At 37.2% G+C, this 16,745-nt stretch overlaps 1 protein-coding gene across 9 annotated transcripts in view; it reads left to right on the top strand.

The window, feature by feature from the left end:
• Positions 1–16,745, top strand: part of DMD (dystrophin) — a 2,127,700-nt gene that overhangs the window by 824,170 nt on the left and 1,286,785 nt on the right. For all 9 annotated transcript variants that reach the window (XM_045472664.1, XM_045472669.1, XM_045472671.1 and 6 more), the window contains exons 26-27: positions 7,938–8,108; positions 13,854–14,036. In XM_045472664.1, the coding sequence (XP_045328620.1) occupies positions 7,938–8,108; positions 13,854–14,036 (354 nt within the window). The remainder of the gene's footprint in view (positions 1–7,937; positions 8,109–13,853; positions 14,037–16,745) is intronic.

Here is a 16,745-nt window from a genome sequence, read left to right as displayed (position 1 = left end):
CCAAGAGTCAAGTGGAGAAGATCAAATATACTCGTGAAACCAAAAAAATCTGAGACTGGATGCATTGGAGAGGTTTGAGGAAAGGTCTGACTTTACCTGCATCATTCCTTCTCCAAGATGACACAGGTCAGTGCCAAGAGAGCTCTTACCAGAACCCTGGTTTCTCCTGTGCAGAAAAGTGAGACCATGTGAGTGAGTGCCCAGCTTCACAGCCATGCGGGGGTGTTAAACAAAGAGGAACATTTCTCTGTCCTTCATCCACAGTACAGAGCTCCACCAGTTTGGGGTAGTGAGCAGCTGGGAGAACAGCAACCAGGGCTGGAAACTGTATTACAAGTACACGGATGGTAAGAATATCACTGACTCCATCAGGAGTTCTGCCTACCGGCCACTGGGGTCAGTGTTTTCTCCAACTTCCCACAGCACCACGACTGCCCTTCATGCCACACCCACTTGCATCCCGACCCTTTGGCTGGCTCCCTGTGCATACTCTGGCTGGTGACAAGGGTGAGCTTTTGTAGGATGCTAATGAGCATGCACAGAAGGTTGGTCTAAATCTGCAAGTCTTGGAGAGACCACACACCTGAACATTTAGCCCCACTCTCGGGAAAGCAAAAGGGAGGCTGTCAATACCTAGTATGGTTTTTGCAGGATGAAGGGAAGCCATATAAGGGTAAGAATTCTCCCACAGTAGGGAACAAGAATTGTAGAACATACATATTCATAGAAGCCTCAGATAGCCTCAGAATCCCTAACAAGGTTGACAGAAGGTATTTATCTTCTGAAGGCAGATAGTAAAGACTGGAGGAGCTGACTTTTACTGTGAATGCAAAGACAGTGTTGCCACGCTTCAAGGCACATGGACAGTCAAGGAATCACGACACCACCAAAGGATCATAATAATTTTCCAGTAACCAATCTCAAAGATAAGGATATCTGCAGCTTATCTGATAAATACTTCAAAATAGTTTTTCAAAGGAAACTCAATGAGCTGTAGGAAAATAAAGACTATTCAATTAAATTAAAGTAATAAATGAACAAAATGAACATTTTTAAAAAAAGCAACAGAAATCATAAAGATACACAAATCTGAGAGCTGAAGAATACAATGAAAGAAATGGAAAATGTAATAAAGAGCATTAGCAGTAGAATGGACCAAGTTGAAGGGGACAGAGAACTTATTTATGGAAATTATGGCTGCAAGCTTTTCAAATCTGGAAAGAGATTTGACCATCTAAATTCTGGAGGCTAATAGGCCACCAAAAAAATTCAACTCAAAAACATATTCCCCAAGAGACATTAAAAATAAATTAGTCCCCCCCCCTTTTTTTTTTTTTAGCAAAATGAGTTTATTTGGGAATAGTAGAGGAGATGCAATTTGGGACAATTAAACTATGGCAAACCATAGCAAGTCTGAAGAGACAAAAGCAAGGTCAGCTGCTAATAGGTTTTAGGGAGAAATTGGGGAAGGTTGTTTTGAACAAAAGGTTTTTGGAGAAGAACAGAGTTTAAGGTTGTAGCGGTTTCTCCTTGACTATAGGCATTCGTTAGCATATTGTTCCTGGGGTAAGAAGACAGCTTCCTTCTTCCTGATGGTTATGTAGGCTGCAAGGCGGGTGGTACATTTGTGACAGCTTTCTCTTCAGGTCTTCCTGACTCGATTTTAAATGAGGTTCCCTGTACTTATTTTCACATTTTTTGCCTACAAGGGAACGTCATAAGATTTTCTTCCGATTTCTCAGCCAAAACCTTACAGGCCAGGAGACATTGGGAAGATACATTTAAAGTACTGAAAGAAAAAAATTGCCGGAGCCCCGGGGTGGCTCATTTCGTTAAGCGTCCACCTTCATTCAGCTCAGGTCATAATCTTGCAGTTCATGTGTTTGAGCCCCATGTCTGTCAGGTTCTGTGCTCACAGTGTGGAGCCTGGTTGGGATTCTTTCTGTCTCCCTCCCTCTCTCTGCCCCTCTCCTACTGTGATCTCTCTTTCAAATAAACGAACTTTAATAAAAAGGAAAAAAATGCTAACCAGTAATACACTGTCTGGCAAAGTAGTCTTTCAAAAATGAAGGAGAGATAAAGGCTTTGACAGGCATACAAAATTTGAGAAAGTTCATTACCACTAGGCCTGCCTTAGAACACCTGCTGAAAGGAGATCAAGCTGAAATTAAAGGATGTTAATTGGTAACATGAAAATATATGAAAATATACTACATGCTGTGATATACTGCGTTAATAGAATGAAAGATTAAAAAATATCATCTAAATAGATGCAGAAAAAAATTTTGACACAATTGACAAAGTTCAACAAACTTTCATGAAAAAACTTAATAAATTCAGTATAAATGGAATGCTCCAGAACATAATAGAAACCGTATATGACAACTTTTCAGCCAGGGTCCTACTGGGTAGTGCAAAGCAGAAAGCTTTTTCTCGAAGATCAGGAGCAAGATGAGGGTGCCCACTCTTACCACTCCTGTTTAACACAGTACTGGAAATCCTAGCCAACATAGTTAGGAAAGAAAAAGAAAGGCATCCAAATCAGAAGGGAATAAATAAAACTGTCTATTTTTAGGTGATGTGTTCTTATATATAGAAAGTCATGAAGACTCCACCAAAATACTGTTGTAATTAATAAACAAATTCAGTCAAGTTGCAGTATACAAAATCATTGTATAGAACTATATGGAAATCAGTTATATTTCTATACACTAACAACAAAATGTTTGAAAAAGAAATAAAACAATCCTGTTTGTGATAGTATCAAAAACAAAAGGAACAAGCTTAACCAAGGAGGTGAAAGATCTATACTACGAAAACTATAGGATTTGATTAAAGAAATTGAAGAAAATACAAATAAATGGAAAGATATCCTGTGTTCATGAGTCAGAAGACTTAATATTGTTAAAATGTTCATCCTACCCAAAGCCATTTATAGAGTCATTGCAATCCCTATTAAAACTCTGACGACAGGGGCACCTCGCTGGCTCAGTTGGTTGAGCATCTGACTTCGGCTTAGGTCCTGATCTTGTGGTTTGTGAGTTTGAGCCCTGTGTCAGGCTCTCTACTGACAACTCAGAGCCTGAAGCCTTCTTTGGATTCTCTCTGTCTCTGTCTCTCTGCACCCCCCTCAAACATAAATAAACATTAATTTAAAAAAATCCAATGACATTTCTCTCAGAAATAGAACAAACTTTCCTATAATTTGTGTGGAACCTCAAAAGACCCCAAATGACCAAAGTCATCCTGAGAAAGAACGACAGAGGCATCATACTTCTCATTTCAAACTATATTACAAGGCTCTAGCAATAGAAACAGTATGACATTGGTGTAAAAATAGACACATAAAGAAGTGGAAGAGAATTGACCACCCAGAAATAAACCTTCATGTATACAGTCAGCTAATATTTGATGAAGGAGTCAGACTTACTCAACAGGAGAAGGATAAGATCTCTTCAATAAGTGGTATTTGGAAAACTGGATAATCACACACAGAAGAATGTGATTAGATTTGTAAGTCACACCACAAAAATTAAGACAAGATGTGTTAAAGACTTAAAATACCTGAAACCATGAAACCCTTAGAGGAAAACGCAGGGAGAAAGTTCTTTGACATTTATCTTGGCAGGGATTTTTTGGATATGACACCAACACACAAGCACCAAAAGAAAAATAAATGGAACTGCATCAAACTGAAAAGCATCTGCACCTCAAAAGTAACGATCAGCAAAATTAAAAGATAGCCTACAGAATGGGAGGAAATATTTTCAAACCGTGTATCTGATAAGGGGTCATTAGCTAAAATATACAAGGAACATGTACAACTCAGTAGCAAAACACAATCTGGTTTAAAAATGGGGAGAGAAACTGAATAGATGCTCTTTCCAAAGAAGACATACAAATGGCCAAAAGTTACATGAAAAAATGCTCAGCATCCCTAATCAGGGAAATGCAAATCAAAACCACAGTGAAACATGACCTCACATCTGTTAGAATGGCTGTCATCAAAAAAGGCAAGAGAGGGGCGCCTGGGTGGCGCAGTCGGTTAAGTGTCCGGCTTCAGCCAGGTCACGATCTCGCGGTCTGTGAGTTCGAGCCCCGCGTCGGGCTCTGGGCTGATGGCTCGGAGCCTGGAGCCTGTTTCCGATTCTGTGTCTCCCTCTCTCTCTGCCCCTCCCCCGTTCATGCTCTGTCTCTCTCTGTCCCAAAAAATAAATAAACGTTGAAAAAAAAATTTTAAAAAAAAAATAAAAATAAAAATGATGAACTGTAGAATAGAGTAGTGGTGGTGGTTGTCAGGGCTGGGGGTGGGGCAAATGGAGAGATTTCAATCTAATGTTATAAACTTCTAGTTATACACTGAATAAGTTCTTGAGATCTAATGTATAGCCAGGTAACTATAGTTAACAATACTGCATTATATGCTTGTAAGTTGGTAAGAGAGTGGATCTTAAATGTTCTTACCATGAAAAGAAAAAAAAAATGGGAATCATGTGAGGTAATGGAAGTGTTAACTAATCCTATTGTGGTAATTGTTTCACAGTATGTATATTTATAAAATCATCACATTGCATACCTTTAACTTATAAAGGGTTATATGTCAATTATATGTAAATAGAGCCGGGGGTGGAGGGCAGGTAGTGAAGTGAGGAAGGGCAATGCTGAATGTTGCGTTCAGGAATTCTAGAACAGGAAATATGAAGAACTTTCTGTTCTGTACTTAGTTGTGGCAATGTCATCTTAAACTGTGGGGGTAGATTGCACACTTTCAGGCTAGAATGTTTGCATCACTAGTATGACAAAGGTAAGGGAAAAATTGCCCAGACCTTTTTATAGATCCTTCTAAAATATGAAACAAAAAAATTAATATCTCTGTCTGATCAGGCATAGAACTATGGAATGTTAAGCTTCGAAAAGACCTTGGAAATCATGTGGTCCAACTGTTAGATTAGTTCTAGAGCAGAGATAAAGAAAAATGAGGTGTTGTCTTCAGGTTCACTTAACTTGCTACTGATTGAGTCCAGGTATCCTGATTCCAAAGCTGATGTTCTTTCCGGTACATTTGTGCTGTCACCTCAGAATGACTTCCTGCCTGGTTTTCCTTAAAAAAAAAAAAAAAAAAAAATCCTGATTCCTTTCTTCTGGTTTAGTTTAATAGCGTGTGTGTGTTTTTGTTTGTTGTTTGTTTGTTTGTTTTTACTATAAGTCTTTGGCTAAGTTCCATTAGTCATTCTAATATTGTCACTTTGCCAACTGCCTGAAAAGATTATAGCAGACGATCTAAGTAGAAATTGAGCAACCTGTTTACTTACACTGATTATAGGCTCATTGATTATGTAAATAGTCTTTATACTTTAATTAGTATAACTGTTAGGCATACTGTTCTAGCTGTGTCACAGTGAAGCAATTATTTACATTTCAATGGATCACCAAGGAGAGTAAAGAACTGAAAGTTGTTTTAATATTATTATTTTAGGATTAAGATGGTTGTAAAGAATAAAGAAAATTAATATGGTTCTGCACATATTTAGTATTTGGTAGATTACATGAAAGCGTTATTATACTAAAATTATCAATTATATGTTAAGACTGTTCAATTAAAATTACATTACTTGAAAGATAGAACTCTACTTAATTTCACGGGAAAGAATTGACGACATTGGAGTAGAGTTCCTTTTTTTTAAGTAAAAGAGACACAATATATAATCATTCTAGTACAAAATTAAAATTTTACCCTCAGTGTGGTACAACAGGGTACTTTGTAACAAGTGATTAGCATTCACAATTTTATTTTAGATATTTAAAGTTTTCTGTTTTTCTGGTTAATAAGTAATACATTCTTCTCTAAAAATTAGTACTTCAGGAATCTATGAAGATTTAAAATCACAAGTCTCCTGGGGCGCCTGGGTGGCGCAGTCGGTTAAGCGTCCGACTTCAGCCAGGTCACGATCTCGCGGTCCGTGAGTTCGAGCCCCGTGTCGGGCTCTGGGCTGATGGCTCAGAGCCTGGAGCCTGTTTCCGATTCTGTGTCTCCCTCTCTCTCTGCCCCTCCCCCGTTCATGCTCTGTCTCTCTCTGTCCCAAAAATAAATAAACGTTGAAAAAAAAAATCACAAGTCTCCTATTACCACACATAATGTTTTGCAACCTGCTTTTTAATCTTGAAATTATATACTGAACAACTCTCACTTCAGTACAGATGTATTGGTGCTAGATAGTATCCCATATTGTGTGTGTGTGTGTGTGTGTGTGTGTGTGTGTGTGTGTGTATCTCACAATTTATTTAACTTACTCTCCGTGGAAGCACATTTGGATTTGTTTCTAATATGTTGCTACCTTCAAAGCTGAAATGAACAGTGTTCATGCCACTTTGTATTTCTGTGGTGTTGTGATTTTTCCTTTCTCATTCATGATTTGGAGTCCTTTCTCTTTTCTTTTTGATAAGTTTGCCTAGGGGGTTATCAATCTTATTATTTCTTTCATAGAACCAGATCCTAATTTCATTGATCTGTTCTATGGGATTTTTTTTTTGTTTCTATACCATTTATTTCTGCTCTTATCTTTATTATTTCCCTTCATCTCGCTTTAGGCTTCATTTGTTCTTTCCTTAGCTCCATTAAGTGTAAGGTTAGGTTGTGTATTTGAGATTTTTCTTACCTTTTGAGGTACGCTAGTATTGCTAAAATTCTTGCCTCTTATGACTGCTTTGGCTGCATCCCAAAGGTTTTGGATCATTGTGTTTTCATTTTCATTATTTCTATGTATTTTTTTCCTGTCTTCTTTAATTTCTCAGTTAGCCCATTCATTCTTTAGCAGGATATTCTTTAACCTCCATGTATTTTTGGTCTTTCCAAATTTTTTCTTGTGGTTGACTTCAAGTTTCATTGCTTTTTTAACAAATTATTTATTTATTTATATTTTGAGAGTGAAGGGGAGCACAAGTGGGGAAGGGGCAAAGAGAGAGAGGGAAGGAGAAAGTCCCAAGCAGGCTCCACACTGCCAGCATGGAGTCTGATGCAGGGCTTGAACCCACAAACCCATGAGATCATGACCTGAGCTGAAGTCAAGAGTTGGATGCTTAACTGACTGAGCCACCCACATACCCCAAGTTTCATAGCTTTGTGGTCAGAAAATATACATGGTATGGGTGCAGTGTTTTGGTATTTGTTGAGGCCAGATTTGTGACCTAGTATGTGTTCTATTCTGGAGAGTGTCCCATGTGCACTTGAAAAGAATGTGTATTCTGCTGTTCTAGGATGGAATGTTCTGAATATATCTGTTAATTCCATCTTGTCCAGTGTGTCATTCAAAGCCCTAGTTTCCTGGTTGATTTTCTGCATAGATGATCTAAGTGCGTTGTTAAAGTCCCCTACTGTTATTGTATTATTATCAATGAGTTTCTTTATGTATGTTACTGTTTTGTATATTTGGGTACTTCCATGTTGGGGGCATAAATATTTACAATTATTCATACCCCTTTTTGTACACTGTGTTTTGTATGATTCATTCTTTAAAGTGGAAGAGTAAAAAAAATTTAAAAATACAGTGGAAGAGTAGACTCAGATTTATGAACATTAGAAACCGTGCCAATAAATTTATGTATCCAACTGAGACATATTATGAAAAAGTCTTTTTCTCTATTCTTCATTCACAGAAAAGCATAGCCCCACACACAGCTAAATTATAGTCAGAGGGGGAATATGTTCATTTTATTACGTATGCCAAGTAAATGGCTATATCTTATTTTAATACTAATGTGAAATTAAGTATAACCAATCGCCATGAGTTATTTCCTCATTCATGTAAGCTTTTTTACTTGTTACTTCATCTTTTCTATCTAAACTTTCAGTTATTTACAGACTGTTGAGTAATAATATAATGACAGTGTTTTGTGACTTTCCATATTCATGCTTTGCTTGTTGCTTTGTTTTATGGAAGGTCTATGCCAGAAAGGAAGCTTTAAAGGGAGGTTTGGATAAAACTGTAAGTCTTCAGAAAGATCTGTCAGAGATGCACGAATGGATGACGCAAGCTGAAGAAGAATACCTAGAGAGAGATTTTGAATATAAAACCCCAGACGAATTACAGACGGCAGTTGAAGAGATGAAGGTAAAATAAACCAAGTAAAATGAAACAAAGAAAGAAAAAAAAGAAAGATGCAACATTGCTTAACATTGTGATTCTGCACTGTCTGTTCTTTCCTTGGCTTAATAGTGGAGGTTTATTTTTAATGAATTCAGCTTCAAGTTCGGTACACATTATGGATTCTGAAACATTTATTTCTTTTAATGCATCGTGGTCAAAATATAAATATTGGCTATCACTGTAAGGAACATTTTCCCCATGAAATTATATAGTATTAAGATATTGGAATCAGCTTGTCACATTAGCTGTTTCCAGTGATGAAAATTCAAATTGAAAATATATCAAGTCTTAATGCAGTGACAGTTGAAAATGTAGTTAATAACCTGTGTTAATTTTTAAAGGGGGTCCTAAGAATTTGGATACTAAGTACTTTGACAGATGGCTTTTAATGTGAATAAAAAGCACTGAGTTTACATGGACGTCTTCTGAAACAGTAGCATAAAAATTAATGTTGATTTGGGACCAGGGAAAGTAGTATGTAGCAGGGACTGGGAAGTGAGGCCTGAAGTAGAATCTATGCAGTGGCCTTGGAAAACTCAGAGATCTCTACTTTGTCATGTCTGCACCATGTCATTTTCGTTTCTTTTTTTTTTTTTTTTTAATTTTAAAGTTTTACATACATATGATTTTTTTTTTATTTTAAATTTATCTATATAGATTCCAGTTAGTTAACCTACAGTGTAGTATTTGTTACAGGAGTAGAACCCAGTGTTTTGTCACTTTACATACAATACACAGTGCTCATCCCAACAAATGCCCTTCTTAATACCTGTCACCCACTAGCCCATCCCCCCACCAACACCCTGTCTAGCAATCCCCGGTTTGTTCTCTGTATTTTAGAGTCTTCCGCCATGTCATTTTCTAATGTGAATGGATGTACTGAGAGTTGAAACTTGCATGTAAGTAAATTGCCTGACTCAGAGTGGGCCTCCAGTGATTTGTAACTATAATGATAATTGTTATCTTTCTGTACTAGCAGTAACACATCATTTAACCACATGAGCCTACATTAAATATTAATAAATATTTGGCTCATGGCCTCATGACAAAAAAAAATCATTATGGAGACAGACACTTGTGTTTAAAATCTGGTTTATTCCCTTGCCAACTGTTGGTAAACATGGTTGAGTTTCCTAAACCCAATGGGCTTGACCCCCTCATTTGTGGACTAGGTATCAAAGTGCCTGCTATTCAGTACTATTATAAAGACGAAATAGGAAAGTTCTCAAGCAATGTCAGGCAAAAAATAGACACCCATAACAAAGTAATTATTATTACCGTTATTATTGTCATCGATGCTGCATGGTAAGAAATTAATTACATATACTTTATTATATAATTTATATAATTCCGTGAATAGTTATTATAGGTAGTAGAAAATACATCACAACTGATATGTTTAAATATCACTAGATTGTGTAGTTTTTGTCACATGTACAAAGTAAAATTAAAACATATAAGGATATAAGACTATATTTGGGTAAACGGTGATAGTTTTCAGGGTATTAAAAGCTACAAAATTGTTCTAATAATACTACGTATCACTTATTCATACAAGCAAAAAAAACATTAATCGCATACATACTATGTGCCAAATACCATTTTAGACAATGAACATGGTGGTGACTAAGACATAAAAGTGACCTGACTTGGAACTTACGTGCTAGTGGAAGGAGAGAAGGCATTGAATGGAAAAATAAACTCTTTTGAGATCATGGTAATTTGCCTAAAACATGAAGCAAGATTGTGAAATAAAAAAATAATTAGGGTTTACGTGGGACTTGCAGGCGGTGAAATGGTATTTTAGAAAGGTTTGACATGTAGGGAATTTGTGAGACATTATCTTTAGTCTGAGATATGAATCCTAAGAAAAAGCCTTTAAAAAACCTCATAGAAGCACATTCCAATCAGAAGTAAGAGCTCCTACAAAGACCTTAAGTCTCATTGGGAAGAGAAAGAAGCCTGCCAGCCTGAAGAGAGTAAAACAGGATAAATGACCTGAGATGATTTTGAGGGATTTGGTAGATAACTGCTGATACAGGAATTTAGTAGGGTTTGGGGGAGTTTTCGTGAAAAGTGAAAGGGGAAACCCATTGTAAGCCTTCAAACAAGAGACTGTAATGATTTTAAATTTGACTGTGGGGAGGTCACTCTTAGGGAAATTATATCATTATAGATGGTGAGAGCTAGAAGATTCTTTGGAAGCAAAATAGTCCACACTTGGCCTCTGGTGATCCAAAAACTGAAATCTTCACGTAGGTTGAATAATGTAGTCATAGTCAGAGGCTTTATCTGTGGGAGAACTAAGAGTAAAGAATGTATTTAATTCCCACCCATGCCATCCCATCCCAGTCGATTCCAAGGCATTGTTTTTTCTTTTGTTTTGTTTACTTTTCAAGTCATGTGCATCCCTGTTTGCTTTCCTCTCACATTTCAGTCCCCTCCTGGCTGTTTCCACAGTCTCCTCTCATATTATGTAGCCACTGCCCCAGATCCCTAAGTAGATAATCAGCAGTGAGCTTGTGTGCAGCTGCTGTACTTCTCCCAGTTCCTTTCTTTGGCTCTGTCCCTCTTTTGGCCCTCTTCCCTCTCCCCTTGAACAGTTTGCCTATCTGGCTAACCAGATCCTTTTTTTTTTTTCCAGTGCTACAGAGCAGACTGTGTGATATTTAAAACTTTTACACACAGTTCTCGATATGAGAAACCCAATTAGTCCACTTTGATTTACTTGTTGAAATAACTGATCTAGCTATCACATCGGTCCAGTATGGGGGTGATACTGGAAAGAGGAAACGCTTGGGCAGCCTATGACAACAACAGCCAAGGGAGTTGGCAAGAAGAAGATGCATTTTCTCGTTTGTTTGCTTTTTTTTTTTTTTTTTTTTTTTTTTTTGCCTGCCAATCAAGGTAATCCCTTCAGGTCTGTTTCACTAGTTAGAGGGTAGTGATGGTACCTTGTCCGGTCTTCCTCCTGTGCTCACATTGAGAGCACATTTATCTTCATTGTCAAAAGAGACTGGCAGACCTACTCAGACGTCTCTCCCTAATTTACTCAGGGAAAAAGTGGAGGTGTCCTTCCGTGTATTTATGCTATTTCCTGTGCTTTAATGAAAATGATAGTGCTGTCTTTGTAACTTCTTTTCGCCCCTATCAATAAAACCTTTTAATTAACATAAAAGAACCTAGGGGAGTGTTTGATAAACAACACCTGACTTCAAAATTCTTTTGGAGTTCTACAATGTCTGAATGGTAAAATTTTATATTAAACCTTAAAAAAAAATCTCTGATATTTCACTTTCAATGTTTTCTTCTTTATATATATTTTTAACTACACTTTCGTAACCCCAGTCCTTGTGCTTCCCAGAATTACAAAGATGTATTTACTGTTGTCGTATGTGTAACAGACTAGAACTGTGATTCTTACAACTGAGTGAGCATCACGTTCACCTAAAGGACTTTTTCAGACACAGACTTTTAGGCCCCACCTCATAAGTTCTGATTCAGTAAGTCTGGAGGAAAACCTGAGAATTTTTATTTTGAACACATTGTCAGGTGATGCCAGGGACCAAGGTCCAACGTGGTTTCAAGGAACCATATTTTGAGAACCACCGATTTGAGATACTGGCAATGAAAGGTGTCTGAGCATATGATGGTTAGGTTCATGGAAACAAAGGGAGGAAAAAACATAATTTCTGATGAGGATTTTACCTAAATTCTACCAACCATTATTTAGTTTTCTACCTTTTCTTCTGGTGGAAAAATTTTACCACCTTTTCTCCTGTGAATGTTTCCCTGCTTCTAAGCTTGTTTAAAAAAGAATTTATGCAAGCCTACAAAGGAAGAAAGAAATGTTTCTCATCCTGCGTTTTTTGTAGTTGTATGGGTTGTGTATAACTGGAATGAAATGTAATTGCGTTCATTGGATACTGCACAGCATGCTTCTTCATTTCGTGGAGGATTTGAGATGGGCTTAACATAAACTAGAAGAAAGAAGATGTAGATTCCAGGATGACTTTCCTAAACACTTGGAAACTCACTTTTCTCATGTTGAATATTCTGCAAGGTTTTGTTAAAGAACCACCAAAGTAGCCCCTACAGCATGTCTGTCATGGCCCAGAGCAGCACATACGAAGTGATTAATGTTGTCAGAATTGTTTGTAATGCTAAAATTACTGTAGTCAAAATACGGTTTGTATAGACCCAAAGCTCATGGTCAGTAATAGCAAAAACGGATTGGAGAATTTTCAGCTAAAATTTTCAATGAAATAAATTAAAATCAATGAAGGCAATCATTTAGTATTCAAAACAACTTGGATTTGTCATCATATTGTATACTTTTAAGGCATTATGGGAGCAAATCCAAAAGCCTAGGGGGATTGTGTTGAAACATACAAAGGCATTTTATAGCTGAGCTTGTCCATTTTTTGCCCATATCCCCTTACTCTCACTCACTACCCTGCATGTAGGTCCAGCTTCCCCCTGCCAGAACCTGTTCTTTATGTAAGGGCTTTTTGTGCTTCCTGAATCCCACTTTCCCACCTATGTGTCAGGCCTCACTAGGATGAAATTAGCATTCCCCCAACAGCCTTCAACCAGTGAAAGGACTTCTGTAATAAACCCAACTTGTCCAATTATATGGACCTAACTTGGTTGTAGGAGTCAGAGAATATTAGAACCTGTGGTAGGATTTGGGCTGGTGTTAAATGATTTGAGGGAGAAATGATTTGAGGGAGAGTTGAAGAGCTTTGCTTTGGATTGCATGTTGTCACTGCCTGGGAATAACTCTGTGATTGGTAGCTTAATAAATCGGTCCTGGAATGAAGGAATACTAGAGTGAATTTGGCAGTAGAATTGATAAAGAAGCAGCACAGAGTCATATTAATGGGGACCGGGAAGTGTTTGGGTTTGTGTGGTTTGGACAGTGTTTATATTTTGTACATATTCTAACATGGCTATGGAATATAGTGGTATTGTTGTCATGATCCACAATGGTAACAAAGTAGCCTTGCGTGATGTCGATATTCTATGAAACAATTTATCTTCTACCTGAGAAGAGCAAAAAGGTATGGCTGAGTACCAGGTAGCCTCCTTCCTAGCAGAGGCTGCTCTTCTCCTCTTTCTGTCGTATGTGTTCAGTTACTGAATAGAACTTTCTTTTGTCAAAATACGGTCCTGGATGTAGCATTAAGAAGACTTTTTTATATCAATTATCTTTCGATTTAAACAATGATAATTGCACTGATTTCAATATTACTCATCCATCTGAGTAATTTATAAATGATTTCAATTCTAGAGTATGGGATATTTTTGAACATAGTACTGAAATACTTGTTTCTTGTTTTATATGTGTGTGTGTGTCTCTCTCTCTGTGTGTAGGCATGTGTATACACACATACACACACATTTATATTTGAAAGAAAGAGAGCACACCACAAATACATACCCACGTGTAGACTGCTTTGCACACCATTCTGATTAAAGTGCTGTTATGTTCTGATGATATTTTTTTTCTTTCTGACTCCAAATTCTAGCTAAACCTAAATTAACGGAAGTTATTATAGTCACCATTGGATTTATTTTGATTCATCTTCTAATAGGGATCTAACCGGAATCTTGTGGGGAAGAAAGTATATGATAGACAGGAATGCATTTTGGAAGTAAAGCCATTGCCTCACTCACTATTAAGAAAGAGCATTTTTTATTTTTCAGAGAGCTAAGGAAGAGGCCCAGCAAAAAGAAGCAAAAGTGAAACTCCTTACCGAGTCCGTCAATAGTGTCATAGCTGAGGCTCCCCCTGCAGCACGAGAGGCCTTACAGAAGGAACTTGACACTCTCACCACCAACTACCAGTGGCTCTGCACCAGGCTCAATGGAAAATGCAAGACCTTGGAAGTCAGTTGCTTTTCTTGATCTTTAATCATTATGTGTCAGTTTATGGTCATGTATGATGCTCCGCAATTAAGAACGTGAACACTGGTGTAAGACTACTTAGGCTTGAGCATTTCTATTTCAGGTACTTACCCTAGTGCTCAGTAAATGTGAGCAGTTCTAATTCTAATTGTTCTTACTACTACCATTATTATTAGGTCACAAAAATCTTACAGGTTTTGTCAAGATTTATAGAAGCCGGTCTTTACTTTTTCATATATTTGAATGTGCCTAAGATCGTAAGTATTTTAGAAAGGCATTTCATGGAGAAGTGTACTTTATTACAATTGTTTTTAATAACCGGTATGCCCTATAGAGTTCTTCACAGGACATGTTGCCTGGCTCTTTGGTAAGGACATTTTACATTATATTTATTATCATAAGTGCTGCTTTATCTTCTTCACATGCTCCTACCCCTTAGATTATGCTTATCTGGAAATAGTTGATAAATAATTCATGTGTCTCAAATGATTACTGTGTTACTGCATCAAAAATAAATTATGATCCTCCTTGTGAAAATACTGTTTACTAACAGTAAGGATTGTGCCCAGGGGCAGAAAACTTTACCTAGCACTAAAAGCTGATGCTGCCAGATACTGCTCACTAGCTGGCCTTTAAGTCCTTCCCCCACATGAAGTGAGTCATTTCCGTGAATATAGTTGATAAAGAATTTATATATATTCCAACGAAGTGGAGAGGAAATAAAAAGGGACTGGGTGGCTTTATAACTTCAAATAGAAGAGGTCATAAGTGTGATCACAGATGAGAAATAGAGGGATAGTCCAATGGTCTTGGAAATTCTATTAACATAAAAATAAAAGACACCTTTAGAAAACATATCCCAAAATAGATTTCTGAGGGATTAGCATATCTTTTAAATGGACCACATGGCCAACAGGAAGCAAAGAATGATAATGACATAAAGAAATTAAGAACAGAAGAAAATATTTAAATGTTTCATTTAAATATTGTCAGAAAGCAATTTCCTAGATAATAAAAGCGCCTCCCTCATGGAGCATATAGTGAATTAGTTCTGACTTCCCTGAAACTCCATGTCATACCTTTCCTTCCCTTCCCATTCTTTCTTTTATTTTCTGTAGCGCTCAGACAACAGATTTTGCTTTCTCTCTCTGTCTCTCTATTTGTTTGAGTATGGTTGAACACAGTGTTACAGTAGTTTCAAGTGTAAGCGTAGTGATTCAACAACGCTATACATTGTGCTATGCTCACTACAAGTGCGGCTACCATCTGTCACCGTATGCTATTATCTAAAGGTTTCCCCTTAATATTGTCTATATTTCCATTTCTGTCTATTGGATTCTGTGTATTTTTCTGAAATCCGTCTTCCATTTCAAAAATGATCTCTTCAACTGACTACTGTATATTTCATCCTTTGATATATAAATATACTCATCTCTATATACACATCATCCTCTATATGTGTGTGTTTATAATTTTCTATTTTTTCAAAACCTTATTTTCCATTTCCTGAGATTTTACTTACTTATTTTGAAGTTTATCTCTTCTTTTATACACTCTTCTGGTTATGCATAATTAATTCTATTCCTTTTGTGAAACAATTTAAACCTATGCAGTTCTTTTGGTTGAGAAGTCTGTGTGAGTCATGAGCATGAAACAGTTTTGGTTTCCCAATAACTGTCACCAACCATGTCAAACATCAATTTCTGCCTAGCAGTTGGCTTCCTCATCACTATTGCAGTCTGACACCATGACTTTTGATTCACTTTTAATTATTAAAATTTAGTCTTATTTAAATTTTGATCTCATAGTTTATTAACATCTTCCATTAGTTTAGGCTAATCTCTGGCTTCAGCAAATTATACAGAGGTGGGAGTGAGAAAAACAATGATCGTAGAGTCCCTCCCTTCCAATAAGTTTGTGGGTAGTGATCATATTGTGTTGCTTTAAGGGAGGTTAATGAGGAGAACGTATACTCTTCATATCAGTGTCCTTTTCTTTGCTGGTCACAACTGCTGTACTCTCTCATTAACACCCACAGACACCTGTTATGATGAATATGTTATCACCAGATTTAGTAGGTTATCACCACTGATTTATCTGGCTTGTTCTCTATAGACTTGGTGTGGTCTTTTGGGGATCCATATTCATATAGACTGTGAATCCCCAAAAGGATCTTCTCTGCATTCTTGGTACCTTGGAATATTCAACACAATTTCAGGCTGACTCTTGCCAGTAGCTTTAAACCACATTCTCTTGATAGTTACTTCCTTTAAGCCCATGTTTCCATGATACCCTGGAGTCTTACTTCCCCACCACATTTCATCTTAGCCTGCAAACACGGACAGATCCCCATCTCCCATAACTGTCAGAAATTAGAAACTTCCAAGAGTTGTCCTTGATTCCTCTTTGGCCATGCCAGAAGCTCAGGAGGGAATGCATACCGACAATCTTTTTCTGAACGTACCCACCCATTTGATGAGTGAAATTATTTTGGATCCTTTAAAGAAAAGGGACCAGATGGGTTTCTCCTAAACACTGTAATAAAAAGTTGAGGGAAAAGGATTGCCTCAGAGGCATGTGGCTGGCTCAGTTGGTAGAGCATGTGACTCTTTATCAGGGTTGTAAGTTCGAGTCCCACGTTGGGTGTAGAGATAACTTAAAAAAAAAAAAAAAGAATTGCCTCACTTTCCA

Source organism: Leopardus geoffroyi, chromosome X (assembly GCF_018350155.1).
Source record: "Leopardus geoffroyi isolate Oge1 chromosome X, O.geoffroyi_Oge1_pat1.0, whole genome shotgun sequence".
Lineage (NCBI taxonomy): Eukaryota > Metazoa > Chordata > Mammalia > Carnivora > Felidae > Leopardus > Leopardus geoffroyi.
The sequence above is the reverse complement of the archived record's forward strand: the minus strand, read 5'-3'. Positions and strand labels throughout refer to the sequence as shown.